The sequence below is a fragment of the Ambystoma mexicanum genome, chromosome 11 (assembly GCF_040938575.1).
Source record: "Ambystoma mexicanum isolate Mex_15411 chromosome 11, UKY_AmexF1_1, whole genome shotgun sequence".
NCBI classification, from domain to species: Eukaryota; Metazoa; Chordata; class Amphibia; order Caudata; family Ambystomatidae; genus Ambystoma; species Ambystoma mexicanum.
This window is the reverse complement of record NC_090934.1, coordinates 917061831-917076515: the sequence shown is the minus strand read 5'-3', so window position 1 is coordinate 917076515 and position 14685 is coordinate 917061831. Positions and strand designations below refer to the sequence as shown.

General features: G+C 46.0%; 1 protein-coding gene across 1 annotated transcript in view; it reads left to right on the top strand.

Moving 5' to 3' along the window:
- The window catches only part of MUC2 (mucin 2, oligomeric mucus/gel-forming), a 210788-nt gene extending 196685 nt beyond the window's left edge, over window positions 1-14103 (top strand). Inside the window, exons 56-61 of the mRNA XM_069625392.1 lie at window positions 1496-1609; window positions 5796-5894; window positions 6782-6910; window positions 10475-10514; window positions 12793-12916; window positions 13614-14103. Of these exons, the coding sequence (XP_069481493.1) occupies window positions 1496-1609; window positions 5796-5894; window positions 6782-6910; window positions 10475-10514; window positions 12793-12916; window positions 13614-13848 (741 nt within the window). The 3' untranslated portion in view covers window positions 13849-14103. The remainder of the gene's footprint in view (window positions 1-1495; window positions 1610-5795; window positions 5895-6781; window positions 6911-10474; window positions 10515-12792; window positions 12917-13613) is intronic.
- Window positions 14104-14685: the final 582 nt, after the last annotated feature.

Here is a 14685-nt window from a genome sequence, read left to right as displayed (position 1 = left end):
AAAAAGACTGTCCACTTCGAATGGTCTTTTTACCCACCTACGCTACACACTAAAAACGTTGCATTCAGTGCTCAAAGGGAAAAATGGCGGCAATTCACAAACTCAGTGCCAAAGCCCACCATGTGCACAGCACCTTCAGCAAAGGCATTTAAGTTGGGTGTCTAGGGCATAACTCCCAGTATTGCCAGTGGCCACAAGCATTGCTGTTTAATTAGACTCCTAGATAAGGGGGCCGTGAGCTGAAGATGGTACTGGCCTTCAATATTTACAGTGGTCACACAGGGCATCATTACAAGTGAGTCGGTGCGGAAATAAGGTCCCGGTAACACCGTTATTGGCACCTTTTCGGGACCGGCTCACTCTGAGTCTGCCGGTAGGGGCTGAGAAATACCGTTCAGGCCTGACCTGCCGATAGTTCAGGGCCCTACGGCAGATAAATCACTGAAGCACCGGTACCATTAACAACGGTGCCGGTGCTTCAGCTTAAACAACGGTGCCGGTGCTTCAGTGTTCCCATCCCTGTGGCGGCCTATGGAACTCCATGGGAATGGGAACTTACCGTTTTTGTCACTGCCTGTAATATCCCAGTATTACCGGGGTATCGGGCCACGGAAACGGTAAGCCGAGGTTACGCTAGGCCGCCGGTACTAGCAGCCCACCGGAAAAGTTGTAATGAGGCCAACAGTCTCCCTGTTTCTGCTGGGTAAACCTCTCTGTATGGGCCCAACATAGTGTGGGGGTGCTTTTATAATACGTGTAATTGCATGCAGGGGACTGACAATGATAGCACGTATGTGCAGCAGCGTCCTCTGCACATCATTTCACATATGTACAAAACGGAGTGTTAAACAAAAGAGTGAAGCAGGTGAAATTGCTAGTACTTTTTCTTGTTATGCTTCCTTTTGGAACACATGCATCTGCTGCCTGCACATTAGGCTTTGCAGGCGGCATTTACCAATGGATTCCTATGGAAACTGCCTCCTTTTTGCAGGTGCTCCATGGGGGCGGATTCCACTCTGTACTTTGAAGACCAAGGAGTAAAGCACAGTGACAACACTATGTTCATTTTGTGCCCCTTAATCCTCCTTTAAAGGGACGGAAACTGGACCGCAGCGGCAAATGAAGGCGTACATGCAGGGCACCTTGCTTTTAAACCTGGATTGACTGTTCCAACCCACATAAAAATAACCTGTATTGTATTTTCCCAGCATCCTTTTCCTGCTCTCCAGCTTTTTTAATTATTTGCTGCACTATTTTCAGCAGTAGGGAAGCTGTGCCACTCCTATAAGCAAAGGACATTCGATATTACTGTTATGATGTGTTTGGTCTCATGTCTACAAAACAGTCATAGGTGGGCAAGCTTAGAAACGAATAGGAAGGGTGGAACTTAGACAAACTACTGACTCTGCAAAAGTGACTTGTTTGACCATAATGGCCGCAGCGGCAAACGTAAGTTCTAGCGAAATGCTAACTGTTCTTCCTTCATTTGCTGTAGCCTGGCTCTCCAGTCTTTTCCGATAAGTGCCAAAGCTGTAACTGCATAGCCAACGGCACCTCCGGGCCAACAGTGTCATGCGACTACGTTCCCTGCAATGTCCAGTGCGCAGCGGTAAGGCATGATTTGTTTACTATGTTGGCCTGCGGTGCACTTACGTGCCTCTGAATGGGCATGTGTGTTGGATACTTGAATCTCTTCTACACCTGCAGAATCTACTGTCTGATGTATTTGACCTGATCTCAGTGTTTTATTCTGGTTGTGCTCTTGCACCAATAGGAGATGGTTCGGCATCAGTGTTGCCTATGCAAGTCATCATTTGGGACCCATGTACAATAATAATAAGTTGGACCTGGGAGGGTTGGTCGGGGAGGAAAGAGGTCAGCCAGGCCAGGGCCTCATCAGTGATACCCAGGTAATCATGGAGGCGGTTGAGCAGGATGGCATGGTTGAGCGTGTCAAAGGCAGAAGAGAGATCGAGTAGGATGAGGACAGAGGGGAGATAAAAAAAAAAAAAAAGGTTGGAGAGCAGGTCTTCGCGGATGTTCAGGAGAGCAGTTTCCATGCTTCTGGCAGCTCTGAAGCCAGACTGATGATCATGAAGACAACCAACAGATTCAGTGTGGAGATTGAGCAAGGAGATGGCCAGTTTTTCCAGGAGTTTGCCCAGGAAAGGAGTGATAGAGATTGGGCGGTAGTTATCCAGGAGGGAGGGGTCAGCTCTGGGTTTCTTGAGAAGAGGGTGCACCAGGGAGTGCTTCAGAGGGGAGGGGAAGGCTCCAGTTGTGAAGGAATGATTGCATATGTTAGCCAGCGTAGCAGCAAGGGTGTCAATAGGGTCCCTGATAGTTTAGGACAAACAGGGAAGAAACTGTTTTGATGAGACTTTCATAGATCGAACTTGTCTAGAAATCTCGTCCAGAGTGAACAGAGGAAAGAAAGAGGGAGGAGAGGTGGCTGAAAGAAGGCCAGAGGTAGCAGAAAGAGAAGCAGGAAGAGGAGGTGAGGACGAGAGAGTGGACAGGATGTCCTGGGTTTTAGAGATGAACTGAAAAGCCAGGGCCGTGCAGAGGGCTTGTGAGGGGACAGGAGAAGTAGAGATTGCAGCAGAATTGGCCAAATCCTTGCAGATTTTAAAGAGTTCAGCTGAGTTTTTAGATGCCACAGAGACACAGGTTTGGATGTGGACTCGCTTCTTAGTGTGGACAGAGAGCCGGTATTGTCTTTGGTACAGGTGGCAGGCGAGTTTGTCTAAGGATGCGCAAGATGCCCATTTCCTCTTGGCAACCCTACACTTGCGTTTCAGGGTGACGAGGCCAGAGTCGTACCAAGAGTTGCACTTGGCTTTGGTCTTCAGGTGTATCCTCATGACAGGGGAAAGAACATTGAGAGTATCAGAGATAGTAGAGTGGAGCTTGGAAATGGGGCCGTGTCAGGGTGAGAGTCAGCCAGAAGTGGAAGAGCTGGCTTGGTCTGCGGGGTTGAGACAGAGAGTTGGGAGGAGAGGAGAAAGTGATCGATCCAGGAGAGAGGAGTGGTGAGAGGGTTAACGAGGGAGAGGTCAGAGGAGATGAGAACATACAGAGTGTGCCCTGCAGGATCAGGATTGAGCCCACAGGACTGCTTCCAATCAGATGACCCTGTTAGCATCTCACCAGTTTTTCCTCAGTGTTACATGTCCCACCCACACAGATGAGAATGGATATATTGCTCTGTGTGGAGAAAAGATGCAGTCCTGAGCACTGATGCCCTACAAAAAGCTAGAATCCTTCTTATAAAGCACACACATTGCCTAGTTACGCAAGTGTGTGTGGATCGAAATGCTCTGCCCACAGAGACTTTACTGTGAGGACGGTCAAGGGTACACACTCCTAATGGTGCGGAAACAATCATTAAAGTGTTATTGGAATAGTGTTCTTGTCCATTGCATATTCACATTTTCCACACTCACTGCATTTCAGAAGGCTGCGTGGCAATGTGCACAGCCGGGTGCGTGGGAAGGCAGGTTTGAGACATCTCACAGCGAGCATGGCGCACACAGATTGAGCCCTCAGAGTAAGCATGGCGCATACAGATTGAGGCCTCAGAGTAAGCGTTGCGCACACGGATTGAGCCCTCCTAAATATAATCTGCAGCTGTAAAAGTGTGTGCTCACGTGGACATGTGTCTAGTTGTAGAATGCGCCAAGTTCTTCCCCACACATGTAGAGGTCCCCATTTCATTGAAAGGAGAAGTCATCAATCTAATAGTGTCCTCCTTGGTTATTGTGGATTTACTGCAGGTGGTCCAGGTGCACAGGTGGAAAGCATTATTGTAACTGCACTGGTTACATCTTCCCATGGTCATCCTGGCCTCTTGTTTGCAACCTTCATTGCTGGCAGCATTTCTTACAGCAATGAATGATTCTCCAGCATGGAATGTTGGGATGGGGCACCTGCCGTGTCTGCTAGAGGCACATGTCATTGCATTAGTCAGTTACGGTTTGTGTTCTAGTTAGCAGCGCACCCTCATAATGTAACATTCAGCACCCAAGCTTATTACCCTCTCTTGACTGTAACTCACTGTGAACTAGAAACTGGAAGCGTTGAAGGCCAGGCACTTGCCTTGGGCCACGAGATCACCACCCAGAAGGGAATGTGGGCATTAGTGAAGCAGGCCTGGGGGGACTACATGTTTTCTGAGTCCTCCTACTCACTCATTCCAGGTGTGCCACCGCTCTCGATGCGATGTAACCCTCATGGAGAGCAAAACGTGTTGCTCTGACTCCTATTTTCACAGATATAATTCAACGTTAAACACTAAACCATGGCTTGATCAATCACAGATGCTTGTTCAAACCATTGAATTCTCTGTCTCACACATTATTCAATGGTGAGGCATACCTACAACAATAGATGAGGACTTCCAACCAACTCAGCCTCCTGTAGGTGGCTGTGCATGTTTTTTTAATGACCTACAGTGCAATTGTAAGATGTCTGGCAGCTCTGCAAACAGAACCCTAACATGTCAAGCCTCCCCACATTGGCCAATTCCAAGCACAAAGACTGCCTTTGCAGGAAAGACGGTAGCCCTATTTGCAAACACAGTCAGTGCTTGTGTTTTGCATGGGGACGGACAAAAAGACAGCAATGAATACCCAATGATTAAGTTCAATTGATAGTTGGCCATTGGGAAAATAAATGCAACCAGGCATTAATTTAACCAACGGTACTGACAGAAGCCTTCAAGGTTAGTTCATGTAGGACAGTATCCTTAAAAAAAATCATATAGAAGTTTCTGATCCCTACCAGCACTGGCCAGATAAGAACCACGGTCTGCCGGATAAGATGTTCGTTACTCTTTGCCCAATCAATTGGCATTAATGCATTCCCTGTATCGGAGTTTTAGACACAATCAATTAAGTTGCAGGGTGAGGCAATTTCTTGTTTATTTAGTGCCCTAAAATTGCCGGGTCTCGTTTTGGGTCAATGAATGGAATTATTGTGTATTGTCCGGACACCATAGGTTGCAATATACTCCTTCTCTTTACCATATGGAGCTACCTTTATCTTCACTGTCCATCTGGCCGATGGAGTACGTCACTCGATCAGACGCTGAACCTCAGCTTCTTCAATGATTCTATAGCTATAAATGTTGGCATAGCTCCTAGGGCAGGGTCTGAGGACTTTGGTTCTCCAGATGTTTGGGATTATTACTTCCCAGTTGCAGATGCTTGGCCTAGGCTCATCAGTTCAGAAGCTGCGTGTTCTAACTGATCAGATGTGGTCATGTAACCTGACTCGTTCGCTGTCTGTAGCCAGAGGCACACAAGGTCACAAACAGAAGCATGGCGTGCGGTGCATCAGGTTTCCATCTGCGTGACCTTTAGACCGCGAACCAAAGCAGCCAGAGCCTACAGCAGGTAAGTGGGACTGAAGCGGGGGAGAAGTGTGGAGGGTGCTGTATCGCCCCTCAAACTATATTGGGAGAGGGCCGTGCACAAAAGACCGACCTTCCTGGTGCGGCCTTTGCGGCCTGGAATCTGCAAGGTCAGTCTTTTGTTCCCGACATTCGGACATAGATCCGACCTGACTGGAGCAGAAACCACTGAAAAGGGCCATTAACCTCATAACCGCCTTTGAAACTGCTACACACTTTCTGAGACGTACCGCATAGCTGATAGTTCTGTGGACCGTTAACGTTAACATAGCAGAGTTGAGATCTTTACTGAAAAATTGCCAATTAAACCCTCTTTAGAAGGCCACTGTTGCTCCACTGCCACATTCAAGCCTCGCCTTGACTTTTCTTTTGTGCTCTACAGGGATTCGTGCTCAATACAAACGTTAAGAAAGACTGCTGCGGTGTTTGTGTGCAGACCCATTGCGTCCTGAACGTGGAGGGTGCGACTCAGCTGCTCAGAGTAAGTACAGAGTTGTCAACAAAATGGCTTCTAAGAGGCTGGGAGTGGTGGGGTCTGGAACTCTTTTTCAGGTCCCACCTGTGGGTTATGACCGTATTGATTTCATAATCTCGCAACAATTATACTTCATTAACATATAGGTACACCAATTTAATTGATCCATGTCCAATGCCACTCACTGTCCCTGCGTCCTCCTTCTGAACCTCATGTTATTCCAGGGGGAAGAGCTCCTCACCTATAAGCCAAACCCATGAGGTCAGGGATCTCGTAGTCATCTGTTGCTCAACACTGTCATTGGTCCGTTCGTCAGAATTAGTAAAGTGAGCTCCAGACTGAGTTGCACTCCTATTCCCTCCCCCGAAGTCTATAGGAGGCTCGCTCTAGTGACGCCGAGCCATCATTTCAGACACTCATGCAGTGATTGAATAAAACGTTACAGAGAATTGTTAGACTACATTTGCTCAGAGCCCACCTTTCCCTCTTCTTGATCTTCCCCGACCCCCACGTTCCCCTCCATAGGAGTTTAAGGTTTGTAGACATGTATCACACTCATTGTTTGTAGGGCTTTTTGAGTGCTAACCCAGAAGTCCCCTATCCCTGGTCTAATTGCTAAATCCTGAATGCCTTATAAAAATACAGATATTAAATAAACTGAGCTCCAGACGGACAACGTGCACAATTTCACAAAGTTTATGCGAAATATTTGCAATGTTGGAGAACACTTTGAAATGCCCACTGTTGCCTTTTGTTTCAAGTTGTATGAGCACAAAGTCGCTGCGGGTTGAAATCTCTGCTAAGTGATCAGAGTGCCATGCGCAAGGCGGCAATAGTCTCATGGTGCCAGAATTTCATCACCTCTGATTTCTGCCATACCTTTCTGTCTCCAGCCTGGAAGTACGATCCCATCGCAGAGCGATAACTGCACCATGTACAGCTGTACTGCAATAAAAGGGCAGTTCATCACCTCGACATCCCACATCTCCTGCCCGCCGTTCTTCGAGCAGGACTGTGAACCTGTAAGTACACCTGAACGCTCATGGCTTTCTCAAGTTTGTCCCAATACACACTCAAACACACAGCAGGAAATAAGGATGCAGAGGCCAGTTGCACAACCTGTTGAAGTGAGTCAAGACCTGGTGAGACTGCTTCAGCTATTCATTCTTGGATCAATCCTATGACAACTATGGATTGGTAGCCCTCTGTCTGGACACAACTGACTGACCGCATTGGCCTGAGGGACAAGTTACAGCATTTTCAATCCAATCCAATCCAATCGATCAATCGATCATCCAATGACTTGTATTGATTGGTAGCTCTCAGCCTGGACATAACTGACTGACCGCATTGGCCTGAGTGACAAGTTACAGCATTTTAATGCAGTTGGTTTTTGTGGGGTAGAGGAACATGGCAACGGTAGAATAGGGGTGTGTGGGTGGGAGGTGTCTAAGGGGGCAGGAAGATGGAATAGAAGCTATGGGAGTCTGGCCCACACGTGGAAAACAAAACATTGCGGTAAAATGCGCTAAGTTGTCACTTGCAGCCAGATAGCCCAGATCCCTATTAATGTTGATAATACCAACGGCCTAACATACCAGCACCAGGACACAATTGTGAAGTGCGAGCTATTCTTGGTTAGTATCACCACTCTTCAGATGGAAATTTGGCACCATAACAAATATTCTATTTACTGCAGTGTGACAAGGTGGACGAAAATGAATGCCTTTATGGGGGGGCGGGCTGCCAAAAAGAAGTCGCAACAGTTCTAGCTGGATCTGGAAGGGTCCTTTGAATTCCACCGAAACTGAGTGAACATGGGACACCATGGTGCTTGAATTCCTCACAGCTGAGTGTATTATGGGAGGGGCACCAGGATGCTCGCAAAATATGACTCCTTTCCTGTTATAACAGGCTGATAACATGATTTGCCGAGTACAGACAATTATGACAAGCCCCCCAACCCCTTGGTGCAAACTTTCTATTCAGAACGGACACCAGTATCTCCTGAAGGCTTCACATCACGTATGCCATTCTAAGAATTATCCTTTGTCTTTACTCATGATTGTTTTGAATCTTGGTGTCCAAAGAAAAAAACGGATCCAGGCTCAGAATTGTCTTCTAAGAGCGAGTAACTGTCCCTCTGGCTGAGAGCCATTCACGTTCCCAGCCGAGAAAGCCAGGGCATTAGCTGGCATCGCAGAGAGGTAGTCATGTGCTGATACACTTCTGCATTCTGCCTGCGTGGTGCTACGCAGCCTCATAGGCTACTTTCAATCGCTTTGGCATTCTTTCCGGATTTGTCCAGGGGTTCCGAAGGCCTGTCAGGGCACCACCTCTCCATCCCAGTCAGCGAGGCTGAATGCTGGGGGCGGTGAGGGGAGTGGGAGACTGAATAGTCCTAGAGTTTGGCCTCTGTAATCTTAGATCATTGGTGAAAGCTGGATGTGGAGGAAAGGTGGGTGGGTAGCATATATGAGTTTAGTCTTGACTCCAGATTCTCTCCTGGCCTCACAATACTGTGACCTGGTGGGTTAGGCTTTATCATAGGAGACCTGTGTTTCATTGCTCTGTCCCCTGCTTCAACCATGCTTGGACAATCACTGTCAATTCTCAGGTGTACAGTTTCTTAGCTGCTTTGAGGATCTCACCGGTAGAGTGAGAGTGAGAATAGCTAGAGGCATAAAGCCGCTTAGATGGGCTCCCACAGTATTCCACACAGCCATGCATAAAGAGACAGGTAAAACCCTCACTGGAGCACCACTGGTTCATCCTATATTCAGAACAGGCCAAAACACAAGGTCCAACACTGGCAGAGAGGCCGAGCGATGCAGGAATCCAGGATGCACCATACTATAGTGTTCAAAGATAAAAGAAATCTTAAGATCCAAATAAAAAGAATGTATACAATTAGTAAGGATGCGTTCATTAGTTCCCACTAAAAAGGTTAATGGTGAAGTGGGCTCGAACATAATTAAAAAAATAAATTAAAACAATTATATGTATATGAGAAAATAGCAAACATATCAAATATCTCAAAAAAGATCAAATGGGGGTAGTAATCTAACAGCACAGTGCAACTGTTGAAGGAGGAAAACCCATGGAAAAAGCTACAAAATGTGTGACTGTTCATCAGCGGGCCACTGTGATTCAGGATCCTGACCATCGAGTGGAAGGGCTGGGAAGGAGTCAGTGAGAAGCAGGCAGGTGCTGCTAATGATAGTTACCTTGAGGATTCTGAGTGAGGGCGTTTCCTCTGCTTCTGTTTTTTGTGTGACTTAGAACAAATTGATTTCAGGTCCAGGGATCATATAAAACAATCCCACTTCAGGTAACTACTTAGGCTGCACGAGCATTGCTTCAGTGTCCAGTGTGCCATTGCCACTCCTGAGTTGGGCACAGACACACAGCATCGAGGCAGGCCTTTGCAGCACTTCCTTCAAGATGAATTGCGATGGGTGCTTTTTGATCAGGGCCAGTTGCTGGATAACCCTGCCCTACAGCCCCGAAAAATCCCCTCCTCACTCTGGGCCTAGGTAAATCCGAATTCCGCTTTCTGGTGCTCCCAAAAGAAAGTAGCCCTGGGCAAACAGCGCATACCATTGTCACCCAACTTTGCAAGGTGCACACACAAAGGGTTCCAGAACTTGTTTGGGTTGAGCCCTCATTCATCAGACTTTTGGAAGAGTTTGGTAGGCAATTTTTTTCAGGATTTGGAAGTACCTGCAGGGAGAAATTCCCCACACTCAATTCTGGAGATGCACCTATACTATCCAGAGTTCAAGTAGGACTCGGCTTCTTGTAGTTATGAGGTGCCCAGATGTTACGCTTAATCACTACAACTCAGTGAGATAACTCCCTAAACCAAATTGAATGGATGTTAAGCCTTTAATTTCACATGTGGACATCCTTCTGAAAGAGAGGTCCACCGTGCATTTTACTACCCGCACTTCTAGGTCAAACATCTGTGAGGTTGTGGAAGAAGGAAACCTTAATCAAATAAAGGGCCTTCATCTGGCCCTCCTTAGTCTGGAATACATGCTTCCAAATACATTTAAAGTATTACGGATCAAAGTCTTGTCATCATCTCAGACCTTGGGAAACCTTTCATTCTAGTTCCAAGTATGATAATAAAGTCCCCTTTGTGTTCAATTGAAGGTCAATTGTACTACTCAGGAGCAATATGATTTACATTGGGCCTGCCCTTTAAAGGGCCCTTTAAAGGGAACATCATTTAAACTTTACTGGGTCGTGTATGCATTTTTTCAGGAGCTGACTGCTGTTTGTCACCTGTGACACATGCATTTACTAGGTTTAAGCACAACTGCTTACATGTGCATAGTGTTATACATTAGTATAGTATTATTTACTGAGCATATTAGGACCCTATCAAAAGAAAAGGATATGGCGCGACATGACTGAGGGTTCAGACAAACACATGGGTAGGTAGCAGCAGACTGATGAGGGGCTCCAACTCTATTAAGCCTGTAAAAAGAACTGTTTGACCTTGGGTAAGGGAGTTGCAATTCCAAGAGCTGCACTGCCTAGGGTATGTGATAAAGGTACTCTGTTCCTTGTTTCCACAGGGTACTGTTGAACTGCTGCCCAATGGCTGCTGCAAGATATGTGAGTATCCCATGTGATCTGCCCAAACTTGCACATACATGAAGAAGACATTCTCACCCTTTAATTCCTCCCCTCGCTTCTTCACTTTCTTTACTTTCTTGCTCTTCTTCTAGTATCCCCTAGTCTCTCTTGTATCCCTTGGTTCAGTTTGTTTCACTCATGCTTTTGTTCGTTAACTGTTTCTCTCATTCTTTTCCTCATCCGTCGTGCATGTCTTTAGTGATAATGTGATAACATGCTTGCTTTTTATTTCTTCTGATCTCTCAGGGGAGTTCATCTTTTGTCTCCTGAAAGTAAGAAACAACCAGTAGCCATAAGCACGAGAACAGAAACCTTGCCTGTGACCATTCACATCCCAAGACCTCCCTTGCAGCCAAAACCAGAGGCTTAGAACCCCCGAATCAAGGCACAAGCCGTCTTTGTTCACACCCTCATAAACTGGCTCACCACTTGCCCTGATCTTTGTACTATTGTACAGGCACCCTCAGATGCGTAGACGTGGTAGGGCCGGAACGGGCTAGGCCCACCCAAAATCTGTAAATGCCCACTCAACAGCGTTTCGTGGGCATTCACAGATGTTAATATCACTGTGGTCGGCCCAACTACATTAACCTCTGGCCCCACTTGCCCGACAATCCTGGCTACGCCTCTGGGCACCCTTCCTGGGAAGGCCGTCGCCTTCTGTAAATGGGCTATTCTAAGTCATTTCTGATCGAAGTTGACATCCCTGTTCTTGAAATCATCATCAAGTATTTATTTGATATCAAATCATTTAGGCAGCGTACAAACATTAACATCGACATACACGATAGATGAAAACCATGATAAAAGACACATACGTAAAAACTGTAAAATAATAAAAAATCACATTAGTAAAATCTAAAGGGTTATACCATTAAACATTTAAACATTGGGGTGCAATTTAAGAGCAAGATTCATGGTCATTAAATTGAGAACAATTGGATATCCTTTAAACGCAGTGCAGGATTTTGGAACTATGATCACAAACAAGTGTCCAGACCAATATCCCTCATTAGCAACGCTCTGTAAATGTACTTGTCGACCAAATTGACTTGCGCTAGGTCATCTGTTTATTTTTATTTTTTTTACATTGGATATTGTTCTTTAAATAAATTCAAATACAATTATGTGTATCCAGGAACATTTTCACCAAAGAACGTTCGCTTGTTTGCTTCGGGAAGTCCAACAAGTTCTCAAGCATAGCTTAAGCCTTACTCCTGTCTTTCAGTCGTGCTTGCCCTGTTTCAAGGAATTACATTTTTCATTTGTAATTGCATTTAATACTTTACCTTGCCATCCGAAGTATGTTTATTTCAAAGCTGTTGTTTTTTTGCATGACAATTTATCTAATTGCAATCTTTTAAAAACCAAAGAACTTCTATTGAGATTACAAAATGTCCTAGACCGAGTTCACAGCACACACGTTTCTCCCTCTAGCTGATATCTCCACGGCTCAGTGTGGTGCATGCCAGGCCCCCAGTAGTAGAGAATGCCCCCCTCCTTATGCCAATACCACTGCTGAGGGTTTGGGATTTTATAGCAAAGATCACTTGGAGTTATCTTGAATGCCTATCAAAAGCGCGAAAAACGTGTCTGCTATGAACGCTTCTAAACACAGTGTGGATTTTTAAACGATTCAGATTTCACAAAAAACCATGTAAAATAGAGAAAGGATTAAACTTATTTTAAAACATGCATATTTTAGACTGTGATTTAATTTAACAAGAGACATTTTAATCCAGAAACGGAGCTCCTTGAAACACCACGAACATGAGTGCAAGAAAGGGAGAGAGGGTTTTTTGGAGACACTTGTTTGTCAGGGTCAAAGGCCGAGGCTCCTTCCCAGGTGTATTTGCTTTGCAGCGCTATGGTTCCACTACTGACTATTCCACCTGCAGTGAGACTGTGGGGTACATCTAAACTGCCTCCTTTTGGATAACAACACAAGACACACATCTGCCAAAAATATCTGCCCAATCACAAAGGTATTATTATTACAGGCTTGGGGTTAGAGGGAATGATCTCGTTTCCTCTATCCTTGTCGTGTTTCTGTTTTGCTCTTTCATTCACTCTCTTTTTCTCAACCCCTCTTTCGTTCTCCCATTTTCCGTTATTTTTCCTCATTTGTCTCTCTAGCTTTCTCTCTTTTTCTGTAGCTCATTTCTCTCCCCCACTGAGGCCATCCCCGCTTGTCCAATTGCTCTCTCTTCTCGTGTACCACTTTATTCACGTGTCTTTTTTCTGGATATCTGTTCAGGCATCGAGCAGAAGACTTCCTGCGTCGTGAAACAATTTGAAGACTACATTTCCCACAACAACTGCACCTCCATTGAGAAAGTGAAAGTGCAGCAGTGCGAGGGGTCCTGTGGAACTTACTCCATGTACGTGGTTCACCACTCGGCTGCTATACCCAGCCAGGGGATGTCTGTTTCTTTCGCTATATGAGGCCACACATTGTGGCTCTGAATGACGATTTAGTGTGATCCTTAGGTCATCTTCTTGATTGATGATTTAATACTAGGATGATTTGAGGTGGATGACTGAATGATATTTGGTCATGTGTGAATAATGACTTATCTTTCTTGAGGGATAACTATGTGGCTGTGTGAAGGTTGGTTCAAAGGGTCTGAACTATGAGCCGGGAAGTGTCATTGCGATGTTGAGGTGTGTGAACGAAGATCTGAGGTGTGTCAGTAAAGAGCCTAGGTGTGTGATTTATGATTCAAGGTGTGCAAACGATTGATCAAGATGCGTGACTGTTGATATCAGATGAATTGAGTTGGTTGAATGATGATATGCAGAGCATGACTGATGATTTGACATATTTTTATTATGAACCCTTAAGATTTTTTGACACATAAAAGTGGGTGAAATATATTATGAGGTAGTGACAGGGTGAAGGGATGCTGGTAAAACTGGTAAAACTGGCAGTGGGCACCCCTTATAAGTTGGCGAGATGTGGTTGGTACCCTTTCCTTGGGCTCTGAATTTACGTAGCGGCTCATCGCGGTGGGGTGACTGCAGTCTGCACGTAGCTGCCTACCTCCTTCAGTAAATATGGCCTTTCTTTCCTTGCAGGTACTCAGCCCGAGCGAATTCCATGGCCCACAAGTGCACCTGCTGCCAAGAGGTAGAGACCAGCGAGAGGCCCGTTGTGTTGCACTGTAGTGACGGGACGCAGGTGAACCACCAGTACCTCTTTGTGGAAAGGTGCGACTGCATCAATACAGACTGCGGACGGAGCCCGGGCCAGCGTGTCCGCAGGAACATCGGGAAGGCCAGGGGGTCAAAGCTGAACAAGAGTCTCCCTTGATTAAGGGATGCGGTGCGGCCCGGATTCCTCTGGAACATTCTCAAGTTCTGAACCCTTGAATGAATGCTTTGCTTTTAAGACTGGCCAGTCCTTCTTGCCTTGCACACGGATTCTTCATTCTATCGTATTTATTTGTGCTGTCGACCCTCCACTCTTCCGGACATTGCTTTTCACAATGACCTGATGTATCTCATCTGCACCCATGTGCGACTGCACATTGATATCCTTCATGCCTGCAATAAATCTATTCATCTACATGATGGCTATTGGCACATGATTTTGAGGTATATGTGACTTTTTGCCCAGGCTCTTTTTGAGAATCCCCATCTTCCAGTCTCTGCCTAGTGAAAAGATGAGAATAAGAACATGCTGCCCATCACTGGGGAGTCCTCACACGAAACATGTATAGGCGGTTCCCCGGCATTGGAAGCAGGTTTCTGTGTAAATTAAAGGTGGGAAAACGAAAATGAGCAAAACCTCCTTGAAACTGAAAATGCATGTGGGTATCATGAACAAAATAGCAACAACAAAAACCGGAGGGCTTAAGGGGTTACTGTAATGAGCCACGGTCTGCTGACCAGCACCCATTTGACTCCTATGCCGATTCTCAGGCGAGAATGCCTGTCCTCGTGCGTGATGTCAATTGTCACGGGTGTGCGTATGTCCCATTGACGCCCGAAGGAGGGGAGTAAATGCAAGGTGTAATTACACTCTTGCATTTATTCTCTTCCGCATACTCACCGTATTCGCCTGTGCCCTCGGATATGACAGTATCAAACACAGGCATACATACTGCACGCACAAGGGGTACCAATGACCCCGATTTGAGGTTTTACG